At 37.8% G+C, this 20,608-nt stretch overlaps 1 protein-coding gene across 1 annotated transcript in view; it reads right to left on the bottom strand.

The window, feature by feature from the left end:
- The window catches only part of GALNT5 (polypeptide N-acetylgalactosaminyltransferase 5), a 49,254-nt gene that overhangs the window by 1,440 nt on the left and 27,206 nt on the right, over positions 1–20,608 (bottom strand). Inside the window, exons 4-9 of the mRNA XM_012640771.1 lie at positions 14,525–14,660; positions 13,821–13,940; positions 11,620–11,737; positions 10,389–10,712; positions 5,537–5,617; positions 2,666–2,827 (exon numbers count right to left, since the gene is read on the bottom strand). Coding sequence (XP_012496225.1) covers positions 2,666–2,827; positions 5,537–5,617; positions 10,389–10,712; positions 11,620–11,737; positions 13,821–13,940; positions 14,525–14,660 — 941 coding nt within the window. The remainder of the gene's footprint in view (positions 1–2,665; positions 2,828–5,536; positions 5,618–10,388; positions 10,713–11,619; positions 11,738–13,820; positions 13,941–14,524; positions 14,661–20,608) is intronic.

Genomic DNA, 20,608 nt, shown 5'->3' with positions numbered 1-20,608 from the left:
AAAAAAAAAAAAAAAAAGAATGTTCTGATGATATGGCTGATAACTATATTATTTAAAAGGAAAAGATTCCAGATGACATTCATTGTATTTGATGAATGATGGCTACTTTATTGATGGCAAGAAAAAAACATATACCATGAAAATAAGCGAGTTAGTTAATTTCTTAAGTCCATGTTTTAGAATGTGAAGTTTGGATTCCAAAATCCTAGAAATGACGTATTTTATTTAAGAGCTCCTTATGCTAATCTCTGATATACATAATGTACATAATGCCTAATGTCACGAATCCAGATGTAATTAGGAAAATGTCAATGGTATTAAAGAAAGTTCTATTACTGCTTAATATTTATTGGATATCCTAGAAATGGTAGATAACCTATATAGAATTTATTCATGGCTTCATACATTTTTTCACCTATAAATCCTCTTAATTACTCATGACCATGACAAAGATAATCTTAATTATACGTGTCGTTTTGAAATATTTAAGAAATTTATCAAACCAGGGTGATTTTCATGGTAACTTATTTTAAAGATGCTCCTCCAAAAATATCATCACCCTAGTGGGACTTTGGAAATATGATGCTTGAGTATGCTCAAGGTCTTGTACAGGAGCTTGCCTTGAGGAAAGATCATTCTGGGTTTTCTACAATGTTCTGCCAGTGGATTGTAAAGAGGTAACTAAATAACTTGGCTCCAACCTAAAGGCACTTAATGTGGGAACCAGTTGGTGTAGGAGCATCCCATGCCCCCAGGTGTAGAAGCCAACTGTGAGACTGTTTCCCTTAAACTGGCCAAAATCCAGAGCATTTGGAGAGGGCTGACCTAGAGAGCACCTTTTAAATGCACATTTAGAAGTATATGTATAATTTTTAACAACTCATTAGTATCCAGGGATCTAACTCACTATTACACTTCCTCCCTTCGCAAAGCTTCTAGCCCCCTAATTCTTTCTAAAAGGAGAGACTTGCTCCTGTTATCCTTAGTTTCATTCTCTACTTCTCTTGTTGATTACAACTTATATGTCTTGGGGGACTTAAAATGTTTAGTATGAAAACTATCAAAAAAACTGGAAAAAGAAGAAAGTTGACTACCAAGCTATTCATCTCTGTGACACCAAGTAGCATCCAATTGGGAACCCAAGGCAGAAGGCAGCTATGTAACATGTCACAAAGCCAGAGGTACAAACAAGGTAGGCGAAAGGCTTTCTAATTTTTGTTATCTAATTCAACTACCTTCCTTACCAAATCAGCTTACTGCCTAGGGGAATCTGCTCCTAAATAGTTTCTCATCAGCCTGAAACCTTTTCCACAATTCACTTCTGAAGAGGAAGAATGTGTTTAGTTCTCATTCTCCCCTCTCTGTCTGTATCTTTCTGTCTTTCTCTGCTTCTTTCTCTCCTTCTCTTCCTCCCTCCATCCCTTTCCTCCTTCCACACAGGGTTAAGGAAGGAGAAAGTGAAACGTAATTTATTTAATAGGTGTTTATGGATCTCCCCAACACTATGCAAAATAAAATTAGCAGTTTATATGCTAGTAATTCCTAATCTTTCTGAATAATTCAATAATAACCATTATCATTAAAGAGAAAAAGAATTCTCCAGAAGGAATTGAAATATAAGAAAGAATATCTAATGGGAGGAAGATTGGAGAATGCATTGCTTAGGGCCTGATTTTAGCTCTGAGTAGGAGGAAAAATGCTGTAAAGAGAATAGTCACTGGCTGTGACATCAAAAGGAATGGAAGCACCCCAAGGAAAAGAGAGTGCTTGTTGTGGGACCAGCCCTGGGCAAAATGATGGTCTCCACATACCCAACACATTCAGTGCATTTGGTGGCTACCTGCTACTGAGATGGTAGAAAATTGAAGACAGAAGTTCTGAGAGTATTCCTGCCACCCAAGATCCTACACCAATGCTTATGAATTTGTATTCTGTTAAAATATAACTGGGACAAACTGAGGGAACTTTGAGAATGAATATAGTAGAACAGGGGTATTGTTAGTCCATATTAATAACTGGTTCTGAAAAACCATCCCCTGATCCAGTAGCATCTGCTAATTTCTTGGGTGTAAACACTCCCATCATGGCTGGTGTCAAGCTACCATTGTGTTACTGAATGCAAAGTTGGCAAGAAATACACTCCATCAGCTCCTATAAGTTAGTGAGAGCTGGCTCCAGCTGAACTGAAAGCCCAGATCTCTGGGAACCACAAGGAAGGAGTAAAAGTTTCTTGTACAGAAAAAAGGAAGAAGGAGAAACCAGGTTTATTTTAAACTGCAAGGCTTGTAGGAAGCACGCTGCTACTTGCTTCTCCATATACTCTCCTTATAAACCTTTCTGGTAACCACTGAGAACCAATTCCAGACTGTAAGCCTTACTCTTGGCATTGTTGATTGACTGAAGCAGGTGATAGCAATATAACCATAAGAACCTGGTGACTTCTATTTAAAATCACTCATTTGAATTACATTTTGAAAAAGAAAAACAGGAATTGACAATTTACAAAAGTAATCTGTTTATTTCTCTGGGTGAACTTTTATATTACCTCTACTGTCACAAACACATTTAAAACTTCCGATTGGTGAAGACGACAATGAGGGTTTTATGTGCCATTTGATTGAAACTTGAATCTGTGGTAAAGAAGAGGTATAAATATTTTGCCTACCAGTTCTGGATGAAAGACGGATGCTGATTTATGCAGCCATTTTAGCCCTTTATTTCTGTTATCGCAAGGGTGCAGACTTAGGGCTGCTTTATCAGGGATGGGGGCCAAGCACCATTCTTCATGTTTAATAAGTCTTAACCAGGTGTAATTAAATTGTTGAAGCTGTGGGGAAAATGAATAAAAGGAAGGTCATTTCAGGCAACAAACACAGGCAGGGGCTTTGTCAAACATTTTTGATAGTAACGGTGAATAATATAGGCCTTCTAATCTGACATTTTATATTCAAGTCCTGGTACTATCACTTTTAATTCTGATAGGATGGGCTTATTATTTACCCTGTCTAATCTCATTTTTCTTATTTTAAGGTGGATAGCAGTTGTACTTCTCTCAGAGGGTTGGGGTAATGACTGTCAAGTGCTTAGTACACTGTAAGCCCTCAAGAAATGCTAGTTGTAATAATAAAAATTATTTAGTATAATTAGTACATATCTGTATATGGATGTCATTTCAGGTGTTCTTAAGACAACCCTGGTGCTTAAAGTATTGGAATGTTCAAACGACCTCATGATTAAGGTTTTAAGCCAGGGATAGCTATAGGGAAATCCCAATCACAGCCCCTAAATTTTTTTGGTGGAAATTATTATACTTCCTTGATTAACACTATCTACACAATTGTACTCCTAGAGACTTTGTTCTATTGTAGAAAAGGTTATATCTTTCTTTGCTAATAGCACAAGGAATCACCATGTTGCCTCTGGGTGAGAGTCCTACAGTTTGTAGTAACTGTTTTTGAAGATGTCCAGTTTTAGAAAGTTGCCAGTATCTAAAACAAATACCAATTCAGGTATTGAAACCATGTTTTCAATCCTTAAGAATATTTTCTTTAGTTATCTAAAACCTAGTATTATCTGCCTGGTTAACTTAAGGCTCTAGGTCTGTGGGAATTTGCCTTTTTTGTATTAAGATGGACATATTTTGGAAAAAAAAATAGATAGTTGGTAAAATCTATCAAAATGCCTTTACCTAATGAATCATTTGTAATGCAAGGTTTAACTTTGATTGTCAGGTTAAATTAAAGTCTTTGTGTTGGACCTTGACACTCAAAAAGGTAGTGCCTGGATCAACAGAAACATCACCTGGGAACTAGTTAGAAATGCTAAGTCTCAGCCACATCACAGATCTACTGATTCAGAATCTACATTGTAACAAACTCTCACATTAAAATTTGACAAGCATGAATGTATGGCATATTATAAGGAGCTTATGTGCTACTAAGGGAAGCTGTATGTTACCTTGCAAAAGGACATCTCAACTGGCTTAAAAGTTGAAAATTAAGGAGACATTTTAGGTAAGGTAAAGGATAGGGCTTGATGGTTCAGTCTAAGGTTTTATTTCTATTGAGCTTTTTTGGATGAATGCTATAGTCACTGGCTTAGTATGAAGGCTCATTAATTCTGCCAAAACCAAATCACAAGAGGTAGAAGCTAAAAATGAGCACGAGATAAAAAGGAGATGGGGCTTTGTGGAAGGCAAAGGCTGTATAATTTATACTTTTGCCTCCTAGCATCCCCTAGAGAGACTCAATGGTTACCAAGAACAGAACTTGGGTTTTCAAATGAAATACTTATTATTTAGGCACAAAAAGTCCTGACAATGATGAGTCCTGAAAGATTGCAGCATTTAATACTTTTTAAAATATAATTTGGACTAATTGTCGTTTTGTTTAATAATTTATGACTTTATTTCCTCTTTGAATTGTTAATAAGTGAAAGTTATTTCTGGCAATTGATTTTTTTGATACTTTTCATTTCCCTCTGTCTCCTCTCTTTCCTAATTAAGAAAGAGTTCCCTTGGCTTAAGGTTTACAATCCATAGCTGAATTATTGCAACAGAAATACTTTTTCTTCTAGTCGCAGCTCTTAATTAAGAGGTAGAGATGGGATATACTCAAAAATGTAAGCAATATCTCTAAGTCAAAACAAAGAAGTAAGACTTATCAAGCCTAGATTATCACTGCAAAATCATTTCTCTACCAAAGAGTGTTCTGCAACTTTGGAGGGCTAATTTCTACTCACAAATCAATGTTCCTGTGAGTCCTATCTGGCACTCGAACCAGATGACTGACTGTTTCCACAGAACATAGAACTGTTAGGAAACATATGTTGGAGAGGGAAGTGTGATCACTCAGAGCTCCTCTCCAGCATGGTGGAAGGAATCCCTGTTCTGTGCTCCCTGGCCTTACTCCCTCTCCTAATTATTGTGCTCAGAGGTTGTGGGAGTTTTGATGCAGGGATTTCTGCCATGGATCATGGATTGTGTGATTTCTATTACTCCTTTAAGATGCCGGAGAATGGGAGGAAAAGGGGATGAAATCAGAGAATAAAATTGTCCCATTAGAATGATTATTTAGAAATATGTTCTCTGTTCTTTATATGTTACGTATTTTCCCCATTTTGTCTTTATTATTATTATTACCACCAACACTTACGGAGCACTGAGCTTTAGGTATTGTTCTATGTGCTTCCTACATATTACCTAATCCCAACCTCACACCAGTTCTAGAGGCAGGCACTATTATCACTACCATTTACCCAAAGGTTAAGAAATTTGCAAAATTAGCACACTTTTGCAAATGACAGAGTCAGGATGGATCCAGTGGGTGGACTTCAAGACCCACACCTTTACTCCATCAGTCACTATCTTTGCACTTGGTGGTGGACCCTTTTAGCACTGGCCTTATGATTATATAGAAACTAAGAGATTAAGTATATATTTCTACTGGGAAAAGATGATTTTCTCAATTGAGCAATGAATGTGCCATACCCTGCACCTATCAACTACCATGAGATAGAAAACCCCAACTTAACATACCTTGTTGCTGCCATCGCAGTCTTCCAGAATGGCTGTAGTGTTTTCAATGGAAATACATTTACCCAAGGCCACATTAATAAGCTAAGAAGCAAAATATAAAATATAAGTCACAAAAACATTTTTTCAAGTAGAACAAGACATGCAGACACATTTAGAAAACACAGAATATAAAATTATCATAAGGTTAAAAGATAGTTAAGTTAATAGCTTAGCCTTACTTAGCACTGTACGATTTTATTGGTTGCCGTCTCTAACAGAGATGTAATGTGATCTTGCTAAAGTACAGATTCAATCTGTCAATTTAGGCCTGTGATTCAGCCACAGCTCCAACAAAGATAAGCTTTTAATTAACCCTTGCCTGGCATGCTGAATAACGAATGAGCAAAAGGTGGCATGAGAAGTAGTTATTTTCTTGTCTTAAGTTTATCTGATGCATATATTAAAAGTCAATGCAAATACTTGCAATTTAATCGAAACAAGAGTTATGGGCTATGTTCCCTGGCTGACCCCTTCAAGCTCTTTGAGTGCTTAGGCAGTGAATCATGGATAGATTGAGTCCTTCAAAGAATAGCAGATTCCAGCTGATTCCCTGTCAGAATCTTCCTAATGTCTCAAGCAAGCTGCAATTCATTATGGGAAAGTCATGAAAGCGAATAAAGAGCCAAGTGTAAAGGTACTTTCTGGCAGGCCCCCAGGTTTTTAATGGATTTACAGGGTCAAATATGGAGGGAACTTTCTATAAGTCACCATTTAATACAGAAAAATGTTCATTTCCTTGTCCCCTTTGACATTCTGTGCAGGACTAATGAGATGGTGGGTTAATAGTGCAATTTAGGCCTTTCAGATTTCTAGACAAGCTATGCAGAGCTGAATCTATATTATATATCCCAGGAAAGCTTCCTGAGCTGGGAGGTAGTGAGGTCTTTGTTGCCAGGGATACTATTTCTGCTACTTCCTGTTCTATGGTTCCTAACAAAGAGCTCTAACTCTGCTAACTCTGGGGTGCTGCACTGATGCAGGGTGTGTAGCTCACAGAGTTGCCAGACTTCATAACTGGGTGCTCAGTGGGTTGGTCCTCACTTTTACATCCGTAGCTTAGCTTGCAAGAAACTAAGGGCCATCTTCAGGGACCGCGAAATGCAGAAAAAACTAAAGGTGAGAAGGAAAACTACAAATGTTGGTAAGAAAGGGACTTGTCCCCTCATGAAGATGGCAGAAAGATATAGGCCTGGATGAGCAAGGGAGTTGGAATTGAGGTCTTCCATATAAAGGTGGAAAACTAAAGAGTTAGACCCTCAGTGGAATGGTGTATTAGGAAAAACAATTTACTCATTAGCAAAGAGAGACAACAGAGAAGCTACAGTCTCCCTGGGAATCTTAAACCTTACACCGACCTTAATTTGAGTGTCAGGTGAAAATTTATATTAATACTATTGCATTGGATAGGAATCCTCAAAGACCTTCAAGGCACAGAAACAAACATTAAAAATAGTACCAGATTGGTAACTCTCGAGGTTCCTGGCACAGAAAAACACAAAGCAATTCTAGAAGGAGGGAATCTCCATCAAAAAATCCCCAAAGAAAGCTCTATTCAGAATTAAAAATGACAAATATGGAAGGAGACAATTCATCTTTAGTAAATGTGAACATCACAATGCACAGAGTTCAACCGCCATGAACTTCAGAGAGGAGAGTGAAATGTATGACGGTAGAATAGAGTTTAAAGAAAGAAATTGAGTCCCAATTGTTCTCTTGATCTTAGCAGAGATAAATATAAGCTCCTGTATTTGTGGATCATGCAGAAAATATTCTACCTTCAAACAAGTTTGGAACACTCTGGTTTTCAACATAGCTGAGCAGGTGGGCCTGCCCCAGCACTTTCCAGAACCTTCCAAGTGTTAATGTTCAGCTTCCTGCTCAGAATGTAACCCAAGTGTTTCCTAAATTTACTTGAGCATGGAACCCTATGGCAGCACAACTAACATTGCTCAGAATGGTGCTTGGAAACCCCTAGTATAACTGATTTCTTTGTGTTTATTTTGTGTAATCCCTTCCTCCAAGGACCAAAAAGCATTCGAAGGAAAGAGAAAATTTCTGTCCCTTATGTCTCTCTCTGCCACTTCATCTGAAGATGTTTCACTTTATCAGAAACTACTGGGGAAACTACTTTTCTTCAAATAGAAATGGTCTATGGAGTGCTAAGGAATTGCTATTCTTCATTTTATTATGAATGGTTTTTTAAATTTTTCACTTTATTTTAAAAAATTGTGCCCATGTTTTAATTGTAAATCATTTCAACCTTTTAAAAAATCAGATAGTATATGCATTTTAAGTTATCCATGTTGAATTATTTCATTTTCTAATTTAGAAGGTGGGAATTCCCCAGTTTATCACGGAATTGTTAAACATTAAGCTATAGACTGTTCACTAACAGTTTAATCCGATGTAAAAATACATTTTTGGTGAGTTTTTTTGTATTAGTTTAAAATATTTTGGCTCAATAAGAAATTGTTCTCATTAAAAACACACACAACGATTTTCAACGGATTTAAGTTCCTAAATAAATTTAAAAGGTTGAAAGAAGGGAAATGAAGCAAGTAACCAAAAGAAATTATGGTATTTACTTTCTTGGAAATTTCCAAGGTTGTCTATCCAAAATAATGGTCTGTTATTCTGAATTACTTGGAGGAAGGTCCTAATTTGTTAAAAATGGTAATAATGCTCCCTACTGGTGGCTTCAGAAAGGAACAAATGTATCTTTATTCAAATTTGTCCAAGGAAGGCAACAAATAGTGAGGAATATAGAAGAAATTAATTTGTTAAAATCATTTAAAAATACTTGCTATATTTAGATATATTATAGTTCAGGCACCAGCAAAAGGCTGTTTCATTGGGAGAGTGCTTCAAAAATTTCACGGAAACTCATATAAGTTAGCATCACAGTGGAACCAAAAGGTAGGTTTTTAGTTCCCTCTGGTGGTTAAAGTTTAGTAATGCTCTTGCTGAGATTCCATCATGTTAGGATGGGAAAAAATTACTAATGAGAATTCTTCAAATTCTTTTTTTTTTTCCTGCTCAGGGGTTTGAATTGAAAAATATAAATTTGTTTTACAGATATATTTAATGTTTTATTATTTGAACAGTGTATATAAATCCAAGGTGTTTGACAAAATATCAGGTTGAGCCACCTGAAGTAGCTGCTCTTCTATTTGGACCTATAAACATGGCAATTTTATAATACATTATGTTACAAAATAAACGAGTCCTATATACTTATTTATCAGTTGAATTTTATAAAAACAAAACAGATTTTCAGGCTGATTTCCTCTCTTTCACATCCTTCCTGGACTTCCCTAATACTGTCAAAGGTTTCTAAGTCCCTGTTTTCCGGAGATTTGCCAGGCAGCGAGAGTAGTTGCTTTGTATAATCCACATCCTGAGAAGAACTGAAACAACTTGGCCTAAAAGGACAGGCTTACTAATGGCCAAGTTTGAGAACGTCTTGAATAAAGAAAAAGGAAACGCTGAGTGAAAACAAAGTACACTAGGAATATTTATCGGTAAAAATTAAATTAGAAATAAAAGAGATTAGAAATAAACATAATGGGGAGGAGCCCCAGGCAAGGACTCGACAAACCATCCTTAAACCCAGTCTGTGGTAATGCCTCATGTCTTACCACCCTCTTCGTGTGAAGCTTCATTCCTATAATGGGTTCGAAATGGCTTCCTCCAGCATCTCCTCTTCCTTGATTTTTTCTTAGCTTTGTACTCATCCAACCTATCTGGCTTAGTTTCTTCCCTTTTAGTACCTTCCCTTGTGTCCTGGAATTTTATTTGCTATTCTCTAACGGCTTCTGTTGTTTTTTAACCCCTCTTTGAAGTCTTTACAGACCCAAATTTAATCTTGTCATCCCTTCGCTTAACCCTCAATCACTTCTCATTACATTCAGAAGAAGGAAGGAAGGAAGGAAGGAAGGAAGGAGGGAAAGATAAACCTTACTTTGCCTACAAGGACCCATGGGATCTTACTCCTGCCTTCCTCTCCACCTTCATCTAGACCAGCGGTCCCCAATCTTTTTGGCACCAGGGACTGTTTTCATGGAAGACAATTTTTCTGTGGACCAGGAAGTGGGGGGATGGTTTCAGGATGATTCCAGTGCATTACATTTATTGTGCATCTTATTTCTATTATTATTATTTGTAATAGATAATGAAATAATTATACAACTCACCATTGGTTGGGAACCCCCGATCTAGACCATTCCTCCATCTGTCACTCCCTGACAACATTTATCTTTTCAGTTCTGGAATGCCTTAAACTTTCACCTGTCTCAGAGTTTTGTATCACCTGCACACTCTGTCTAGTGCTCTCTTCTTTAGAGCTTGGCTAACGTTTAGTGTTTCAGGCCTGAATTGCAAAATCTCCTCCTCAGAGAAGATTTTTTGACCACTCTGAGGATTCATCATTGTGACCTGTTCCCTAAATAAGAGCTATTATATTTCGTATTTACCCTTTAATTGCTTATTTGTTTATTTTCTTTCTTCCCTACTTAACTTTAAGCTCCATAATGAAGGAATCAAGTCTAATTTATTAATCATCCTGTGATCCAGATCTGAAATACTGCCTGGTCTATTGATACTCAATAGGTATCTATTGAATTAATCAATGAACATGACCACATAGTCTTTCTCAAGTTTACCTATATTTAATTCTCAGCCGTGCTTTGTCCCTTTGGCTTTCATACTTGGCATTTATTTACATGTAACAATTCATCCTTTCTACATGTTTTTGAAAGAGTTTTTATGTTTTGTTTTTATGGAGTAAGATTTTTAAATTGCCACTTGAACTTACCACACCACTAGCTCTCACAATGGGAGCCTTTAAGTCTGGAAAGACATTCTCCAAGTACCATTTGAAACTTTTGCATTTCAGTTTCTTTCGCAGTTCCCTTTGCTGAGTGAGGTTGCCGACATCTAAGCCTTGGTCTATGAGGTGGTCCCCATGACCATAGAAGAGCTCCTTGTATTCATCCAGCCAGACCTCAGCAACCCGCACCAAGTTCCGTTCCACTGTCTTCATCCGGTCTTTGGGGAAGGAATATGGATTGTCGTTTCTGAATATGTGGCCCACTCGGGAACAGGGGATGATCTCAATCTCACCACCACACATCCACACCTGAAAAAATTTAACGATAAGCGTCAATTATCAAGTGATGGTCCACAAACCATGGGCAATTAACAATGACAAAAAAACACCTGGTAACTTTGTTCCTACTGCTTGAAGTAGGACCATTTTAAGATTAGTAGAACATAATGTTTTCCTTTGCTACCCTTCAGTATAATTTTTTTTTTTCCCTTATGAAATCTTCACAGAATCTCAGTGCGTAAAATATATGAGTTCTTCCTTTGGTTCAATCAGTGAAAAAAAGTGCAGATGTCCATTTGTTCACCTTCCCCTTCTCTCATCTTGGGGAAATCCAAAAGGCTTGTGGTGCACAACTTAAAAACCATTCTTCTTGATCAGAAGCTCCAAAGTTACACCCCTTTTAATATAAACCACCCAACTTGAGAGGAAAGTAGTTGCTTTTTGGATGCTGTCTACTGTTGCTGTGGCTAAGGCTTTCTTAGATGTTGATCAAAGATTGTATACATGACTGTATAAAGTTTTCAAAGAAGCTATACTGTGGGCCTCTTGGTGGCCTGCTCTAGAAGTACTGTTTCGTACTTCTGTCTTTTATGTTTTCCATTCCTTCCAACATATTAGAGAGATGTTCCAGGAGAGTTACTTTGTATCAAGTATGAATTCCATGGCATTTACATTGAATGATAGAAAGTCATTACCCCCATATTTAAAAGCAGAAATGGTGTTGCAAAATATTAGGGAACTCTAATAAATGTCATGACAGCAATTGATTCTTCTGTATTCAATCTGGGATATGAAAATATTAATTCAGAGACCCTAAAATTTCTGTGACATGATTCTCAGTGGCAGTCACATATCTGATTATACTAGTAAAATGAAACAATTTAAAAATGATAAACTCTTTAATGACAAAGAAAATTTGAAAAACACTTGATAATACCTTGAATGAGAGCTCCATATTTTCTCCACCCCAAACATCAAGGCCAGGGTCATATGTTCCGAGTTCAAAAAAGTAATTTTTATCAATAGAAAATAATCCACCAGCCATGACAGGGCACCTACAAAGAGAAAAGTTTGTTTTTAAAACTTATATCTCATGAAAGCTCAACTTTTAGAGTTGGTCCTCTATACATTTGTGTTGAAGGTAGGAGGTGTTTCAGAAATGCTACTATGCATAGGAAGGTCTGGAGATAAGAGTGTGTAAGTGACAAGTTCCCTGGTTTATGGTGGCAGAGCTTAATTAGGGTCAGCAAAGATGCAGCGTGGAACTAGAATTCTTATTTGTCCTTAATACCGTAACACAAACTCTTCAGGGCTGTTATTTTTAACAATACTTATTCAGGGTTAAGGGAGTACCAGGCATCGTTTTAAGTATTATATATGTATTGTTTTAGACTTCACAAAAATCTTGTGAGTTTGTATGACTATTAAGAATCTGCAACTATGGAGAAGGTAAGAAACTTTCCCAAGGACAACAGACCAGTATGCTATAGGTCTTGGGTTCACACTGGGCAATCTGATTTGACTCTATGCTCTCTCATTCACTATATTGCCTCTCAACCATAGGCAGACTTTACTGACAGCTTTTTATGTGACAGGCACTTTTAAAGCACTTCATATACACTATCTGGTTAAATTCTCAAAACAGTCTGCATGGTAGCTACTTGTATTAGTCTTCATGTAAAAATAAGGAAACAGAGACTCAAAGTGGTTGAGCAAACTTTCCAAGTTCATACCGCTAGTAAGTAGTAGAGTTGAGATTCAAATCTGACTCTAGAGCCTTCACTACTACTACTGATCATGGATGACAGATCACGGATGACATGAGTTCAGTAAGCAGTTAGGCAAGGCAGTAAGCACTTCCCATGGTGATCTCCACTGAACCAGCTGAAAGCGGTATCTGTGGCGAGCCTGCTCTGCGTTTTGGTCATTCGGCAATCTCAAGAGTAATTCCTGCTCCACACCTCTCTCCCTTCCTCCATCATTTATGTCCATGCCCTTTCTGGATTCCTCACCAGACCATCCAGAATGTCTTCTTTTCCTAATATTATGTTCAATATAGTCTGAACTAATCACTATATTGACCCTCAAAACGAAAGTCTGAAAAATTCAAAGAGGTTCTTTGGCATGAGATTAGAACAAGAGTGTTAAATTCAGGCAGATCTGGGTTTGAATCTCAAATTCTTCTATCACTAGCTGTGTCTCCCTGGGAAAATCACTTAACTCTTTTAAATCTCAATTTCCTCACCTCCATAAGGTTAATACTACAATCTCCCTTCTAGGGTTATGGAGAGAGTTAAATGCCTGGCACACAGTGCTTAGTAAGTGGGAGAACCCCAACTTTACTCTCCGGGGGTATCAATTCTGGAGGCATCACATCTGGCAAGGGAGAGGTGTGATTTACTGAGGGAGAAGTTCGGAGAAAACAAGCTGCAATGTGCAGTCTGGCCTTGGCTTTCCCTTGGGACTTGCTTGCTTGTGTCTGCTCAGGTTTTCCCTCCAACAGGGAGTGCTTCAGGACTCCTGGTGCTCTGTCTGTGGCTGGCTAAGTGTCTGTCCTGCAGCCCCCGATTCTGGGGAAGGAATAGGAAGCCGCCATTTTGGCTCCTGGTAGAAGCCGTGTTCTTCAATCCAGTTTCTCCAGTAAGAAAGACCAAATTTTAATTGACATCCCGCTTCTGTGTCTCTTTCTTAATTTGCAGAATTTGGCACCTTTCCCATGGAGGGGGTAGGATTAGACTGTAAAAGAAAATCCTAACCATAGTTATTTTTATTATTTATTTTTAATTTTTACTTATGTTTACTTTAATATTGTGTGTATTTATATTGCATTTATGCAGCACATTCAACTAGTTTGTGTTTCTTAGGCTATAAATCCTAGGAAACAGTATGGTATTAGTAAATTTCTCTGGGTTCAGGGCCGAATAGGGTGCACCTGGACATTTAACAATAAATTTCAGTAGTGGGAAACAAATTTCTCAGGAAAACTGTGTTTGCTTTGGTAATCTTTTAGCTAGAACTGTAATTCTTGATGTTCTATGGAATGACAGGATATAGAATGACAGTTGTTTTGTAGAACTTTTTTTACACCTTTACAAAAGAAACATGACTGCTTTCTAGTCTTAAATTTCGCATACTTACCTTATTATATCAGTTTCTTTAATTTTGTTTTTTGCAACAACATCTGGAGGAATTGTTCTCCAACTGAAGTTCATGGGCCACACAAAGATGCCTCTTTGAAAGTTGTCCACTGTCATGTAACTAATCCAGGAAAAAAAAAAGTGCTACTTGAGATTATGTACATCTTTATATATTTCATCAAGTTGATTCCATGATGTATTTACATGAATTAAACAAGTGCTTAAGCAGATGATTTTAGATCATAACTTTTTAATAACAGTTCAAAAAGTTTATGACTACAATTTGCATTAGTGACTAATTGGCTGGATTGTTCACATTTAACTAATTCATTTCTTTTAATAATGTCCTGGCCATATTTGAGGAAAGAATACAACAATTTAGGACCACATTATGCTTCCTGTAGAAAGAAGAACTAAATTTGAGGAAAATACATAATTTGGGGTTCAGCTAAATATAAAAAGGGAAAACTAGATAATGAGGATTTATTGATATTTAGAGTTAAGAATTTGTGGTGACCAAATAGACTATTGGATTGACAGGCTATGATCCCAAGATATTTATAATGTATTTCCATTTATTTAAGTGGATAACTGTATATTTTAAAAATTTTCAAAAATGCACATATTTGGAATATAACTAGCACTTTGTGCTCCTTGTGGTTCAACGTGTACTTAGAAGTATCTTGTGGAATGTAGCAATATTACCTCATATCTTTATCATTGATGACTTCGATTACTGGACAGGCTACCTTCTTTCTACTTAAATAAACTCTTTCCAGTAGAGGTTCCAACCAACCAACATTACATTCCACGTGAGAGTCTAAAAATGTCAGCACATCACCTAGAGAACCAAAAAGAAAAAAAACACATGTGAACATACAATATATTGGAGGTGTGTACTTCATGTTCAGAGATGTTTGGGATTGCTCCAAAAATGTGCTGTAAAGGCAGTGGACTTTTTTTATCTCTAAATTTCTGGTCCCTATAGTTTCATTACATAATGAAATGGAAGAAACTTTGTTGCTAGGAGTTTTGTGGGGCAAGCATAATTTATGTTTGGAAAAATTTGATAAGCCTCTTAGCATGGGTAACAAGAATCCAAAGGGAATATTTAGTATCAAAGGCAGTTGCTGAAGTCTCTTGTAAGAGGATAGGTTTCAATAAATCTGGGGGTGCAGGATGTGGGATTTTGTGTTTTGAAAGAACAGAGAGACTTTGAGATTATAAATTTAACCTTAGGAATGATGAAGAGGGAAAATCACATAATAGAAGTGAAAGGAAATTAGAGTAGCTGGCAAGACTAGGAGGTACTGTTAAAAGACTTACCGGAACGGGGAGTAGGGCATGGGGAGTTGTTATTTAATGGGTACAGAGTTTTTTGCAAGATGAAGACAGTTCTGGAGATTGCACAGAAATGTGAATGTACTTTCTGCTAAACTGTACACTTAAAAAATGGTTAAGATGGTAAATTGTATATATGTTTACAATATGTGGACAAAAAATTGTTACAAGAGAAAAAAAAGAAAAAGAAACTTGGAGGCCAGAAGTATTTATTAATACCTCTTTTTTTTCCTGTTAGATGTGTGAAGTAACACACTCTCTCTCCCCAGTGATACCCCGGTAGCATCTATATCACCCCAGGTCATCTTATACAGATTGTGTGTGTGAGAGAGAAAGAGAGAGAGAGAGAGATTACTAACAATGTGAGGAATCAGCTCTGGCTCAAATCCTGTGTGTAATCCTTCAGGCCCAACCACCGGTAATTACAAAGGCTTTACCTGGCAGGCTTCTTGAGGGAAAGCTGCCCTCCCACCCAGTCGTGGTGCCCAGCAAGGACTCAGGCCCTCCCTCCCCTCTGCCAGCCAGTCTTGTTCTTATGCGTATCTGCATCTGTATCCCTAGCCCAGGTACCTCCATTCAGAAACCTCTCTCAGGCCAAAGCCTCTGCTAAGACCATCTTATTGGATTTCTCACTCCTAGCACTTCCCTCCACATGCTCTGGGTCCCAGGGCCACAAAAATGGAGGAGCCTTTTGTTCTGGCTCCTTGGGAAGGCCAGGAGATGATCCTCCTGTCTGCTCTGCTCTGATCCATCACCCAGTGACATTCCATGGGGAAAAAAAATGGAACAGTGAAGGAGCCAGCACTTTTTCCTCTTCAGCCTCTTGCTGATACTGCTGCAGTAAATGATTAAGACTTCACTATGACTTTCATTTTGGCTCATTGTTGTAATTCACCACACTAATCCCCGGCTGCTCAGCTTGGCTCTTGACAAACCTATAACATCAGTTATCGTCTATTAAATGCTCATTCTATGATAGACTCTGTCCTAAGCATTCTGCATGGATGTTTTATTTAGTCCTTACAACAAACCTGCAGTACAGGACTAATTTTTTTAATACCATTAAAGAGGCAAGGAAACTGAGGAACAAAGAACTTAGGTAACTGTGGTAAGGTTGCACAGCTATTAAGTGGCAGTGTCATATAGAAAGCAGGTACCTTATTCAAAAGATTATGTTCCTTAAAAAAAAATGCCAAAAGGAGGCAGAACATTGAATATGGGAGTGTTTAAAGAACAAGATGAGAATAGTTAATCTGGATAATCACTGAAATCTCTAAGCTACCTTTCAATTAATACCATTCAGCATTGTCCTAATCTCCTGGTCAACAATGAAATTTTTGCATGACGGTGTAGGTTCTTGAGAAGTCTCTTTAACAGAACCATCTATGCTAGGCAGAAGCCCCCTTGTAGTCTCCTGCTCTTGGGGATAGCAGCTACATCTCCAGATCATGCTGTCGGGCGTCCTATTTTCAGGGCATTATAGCTTGTTTGATAATGAAAGGTTATTGTTCTCTGCTATGGTCTGAATGTATGTGTCAACCCCAAATTCATATGTTGAAACCTTACTCCCAAGGTGATAGTATTAAGAGGTAGAATATTTGGGAGGTGATTAGACCATTATGGGGGCAGAGCCCTCATAAACGAGATTAATGGCCTTATAAAAGAGGCTGACAGGAGCTTATGAGCCTCTTTTGCCCTTCAGCCATGTGTGGACACAGCAACAAAGTACCATCTTTGTAGTGGAGAGTGAGTCCTCATTAGACACACTGTATCTTCTAGTGCCTTGATCTTGGACTTCCCATCCTCCAAAGCTGTGAGCAATAAATGCATGCTGTTTTTATACGTTACCCAGTCTAAGATATTTCATTATAGCAGCCCAAATGGAGTAAGACATCCCCTAAGGGTGTCCTCTTGCACAGCCCTCTCCCATCATGGGAAGGCTCAGAGGGTCACCTAGATGGATAGGGCATGTGTGAACGGCCTGTAAGGTCCACCTGGATAGTGGAATAGAAGGTGCCAAAGACAGTTTCCTTTCTCTCCCCACTCCTACTTGTGGTTCATTTAAACCCGAAGTTTAAAGACCAGTCTTTACTGTACCGTCTGTCCCTATCCCTGTAGCAGGCTTATAGGGTCAAAGGGGCCTGAAATAACTTCCCAAGTCTCCAGTAGCAGCAGGATGGGTCCCCAAACCTGCATTCACTTCCCACCTGGCCCAGATCCCTACAAAAATTCTCATTCATTTGTTGCCAGGACCTGAGGGAAGCAGCATCTGCTCAAAATGTAGTCTGGAATTTTATATTGTTTTATTTTGGGGAAGAGGAGAATCCTCCTATGCGTGCATGCCATTGCTCTACTTTCAGACATTTTATTTTAAAATAAGAGCTCAGAACTGTGTTAGGTAAGAAAATAGGAAGCTCTCTGTGTAGCTGACTCTTGGTGGAATTTCTAAATGTGGTGCTATTGTCTATGGACATTGTACATATTGTTCCTGATCCTGAGAGGCTGAGAGGCATGGTGAAATGAGCATAGGACTGAAGTTACACACAACTGCCTTTAATCCCAGCTCTGCTTTCCCCAGCCGCAATTGGTAAGTTACTTAACTTCTTTTAGCTTTATCTTACAGGGACATTTCTAAGATCTACCTAATACCTAAATTCTTAAAAAATCGCTAGTACTATTTACCGTTTTTCAATAAATGTTTAAGCTCAAACTCAGAATAATTAGCCCAATCTTTAAAAAACTTTTTTAATTGACATAATAATTATACATATTTATGGGATACATAGTGGTACATGCAATGTGTAGGGATCAAATCAGGGTAATTAGCATATTCATCACCTCCAGCATTTATCATTTCTCTGTCCTGGGAACATTCAAAATCCTCTCTTCTAGCTATTTGAAAATATTAATATATGATGAATTATTGTTAACTATAGTGCTAAAGAATACTGGTTCCGGGAAGGAGTTGGGGGAGGGGTTATAGGGAGAAATTGGTCAAAGGATATAAAATTTCAGCCTATTTTTGATTGTTACCTGGCCATATTTCCTGTTTCCTAAGAGTAGGTCCCAGTATTACTGAATTGCTTGCAGATGGGTTTCATCGAGCTTTAAGAAAAAAATTTGGGAGACAATATAAAGGTGCTCAATGTATCAAACAGATTTGGGTCTTTGTCGAGTATGGACTCCCCCACTTACATTTAGTTGTTCAGTGTAGGATATTGCTGGAGTGTTATGTTTAGGGTTCCTTGAGGGATGTGGGCCTGACTTGCCATTTAATTTCACATAATAACTTACAAGGAATGCTATGAAAACCACCTGTTTTACCTGCAGCAGCAACAAGTTGTAGAAGCTTACAGAAGGATGCCCACTGTTGCTTTTCAGGAGACCTTGAAGTTGGCCAGGAGTTAGGTGTCACTTATTGTCCAGTTACTTAACTTTAGCCAACTGATTCTTTGGAATGCTCATAAGAAATGCCAAGAATTTTGTTAAATGCTATGTTATGGAGGAAATGAAAATTTGATCTTTACCTTGACTCTCAGTAATGAACCTGCCTGACCGCAGGCTCCTCTTGGCAGGGCAATATCTCATTTGTTCTGTTCAACACTAGCAACGGGTTCCTTGTTCTCTTCTACTGCACTTACTCCATCTTTTTGCTTCTATTGCCTTCATATAGTGAATCATTCATAGGGATCCACTGTCTCTGGACTGCCCATCAAATTTTGAAATCCTGCTTGGGCTTCTCGACCTCCTCATTCACAGCAAGCAACTGGTCAGACCTGATCTCCTTGCCTGAATCAGATCCAGATGAAGAGTTTGGCATGCCCTGGAACCTGAGTGCATGGTGGACATTGCTAAGGGTAAGAGAGATTGCTGGTTGGGCCCTTATAATTTTGTAGATTTTGTATTATTTTCAGACTTTCAAAATCCTGATAATATCCTGGGACCAAAATGGGCTATTCAACTTCTCTTTCTGCATGTCTTTGTATCTCTGGGTCTCATCCTTGCCTATTGCTTCCCTTTTCTTTGAATCCTAAAGGGTAGAGATCTTTAGGGAACAAGAGCTGTCAAGGTCTGTCAGATTCTGGACTCGGATTCTTATCTTTAATCTCTTTGTTTGGCAAAAGCATTCTAGAGAAGATTTCTGCCAGGTGTCTTTGCTGATCTCTGATTTACACAGACTCTTCAGGCCCTGAGCAGTCTCCAGCTTATCTCTACTAGTGAGGGCTGTGGAATGCCCAGGAGGAGTTTGTGAGGACTCAGCCAGCCCTGCTCAATGCCAGTCCCTGAATTACATCTTTGGCTAAAGCTGATCCTGAGTTCCCTTGAAGTCCTTACTGGGGTCAGATGCACTTCAGAGCAGTTGCATGTACCCTTAGTCAAAGCTGTTATTAACCCCACTGAGACACACATTTCTTCTTTCCGAATTATCAGGTGTGTGTGTGTGTGTGTGTGTGTGTAAATAAAAATGGGCTTGTATTTTATATGTATATATTTTCACTTCTTTTTTAGGTAACTTATTTACAAAGTGGTAGGTCCACAAAATATGGGAAATTAGAAAAAAACTTCTTTTCAGGTAGTTTGAGAAGCATTTCTCCACTAGGTAGTGGCAAATCATTAAGATACACATAGCTGAGGTTTTTCAGACTGAGTTGTAACCCCTTAGTGAATCATAAAATCAATTTAGTGGGATTTGCCAAAATCTAAAAAATGAATAGCAGTGAAAAGAAGATATTAGAATCCATTCCACATGTTATTTGATGAGATGTCTACTGTGGTTATATGTGTGATTACACATGTACCAAGTTGTGATGTAAAATTTATTTCTTAACATGAGTCATTGTCAAAATGATTTGAAAGTTTCTGCACCAAAACTGAGCTAATGTTAAGGGTGTTAATGAATGATTGAGAAACAAATTTATGTTTGAATTTTCTAAATTCAAAGAAATTATTTTATGAATGTAACTAAAAACACTTGAACAAGCAGTTGCAACTGCTTTTAATCTAACTCATAACTCCCCATCCCAAAACAGCCCCTCCACATTGTCTAATAGGTTGAACGATTTTGGAGGTCATTACTAGCATACTTTGTGCACTGCGTAGACAGAGAGAATTTTTTACAAGCAACATATTTTTGGTCCTTTATTCATCAACTTTCTCCATGCAGATGTCTAATTTTCATCTCGAGCTTACATGGACAAAATCAGAACACAACAGCAATCCAAACCTGCTCCTTTAGTTATGGCCTGACCACTCACCAAGTTGTTCAGATTCTAATCCTAGGGTCTTTAAAAAAATTTTTTTGTTGATACAAATATTCATACATATTTACAGGGTAAATTTGATATTTTGTTACGTGCATAGACTGTTTAATGATCAACTCAGGTTATTTGGGTTGTTCATCACCTTGAGTATTTATTATTCCTATGTGTTCAGAACATTTCAAGTTCT

Source organism: Propithecus coquereli, unplaced genomic scaffold (assembly GCF_000956105.1).
Source record: "Propithecus coquereli isolate 6110/MARCELLA unplaced genomic scaffold, Pcoq_1.0 Scaffold157, whole genome shotgun sequence".
Lineage (NCBI taxonomy): Eukaryota > Metazoa > Chordata > Mammalia > Primates > Indriidae > Propithecus > Propithecus coquereli.
This window is presented reverse-complemented; position numbering and strand designations above follow the sequence as displayed.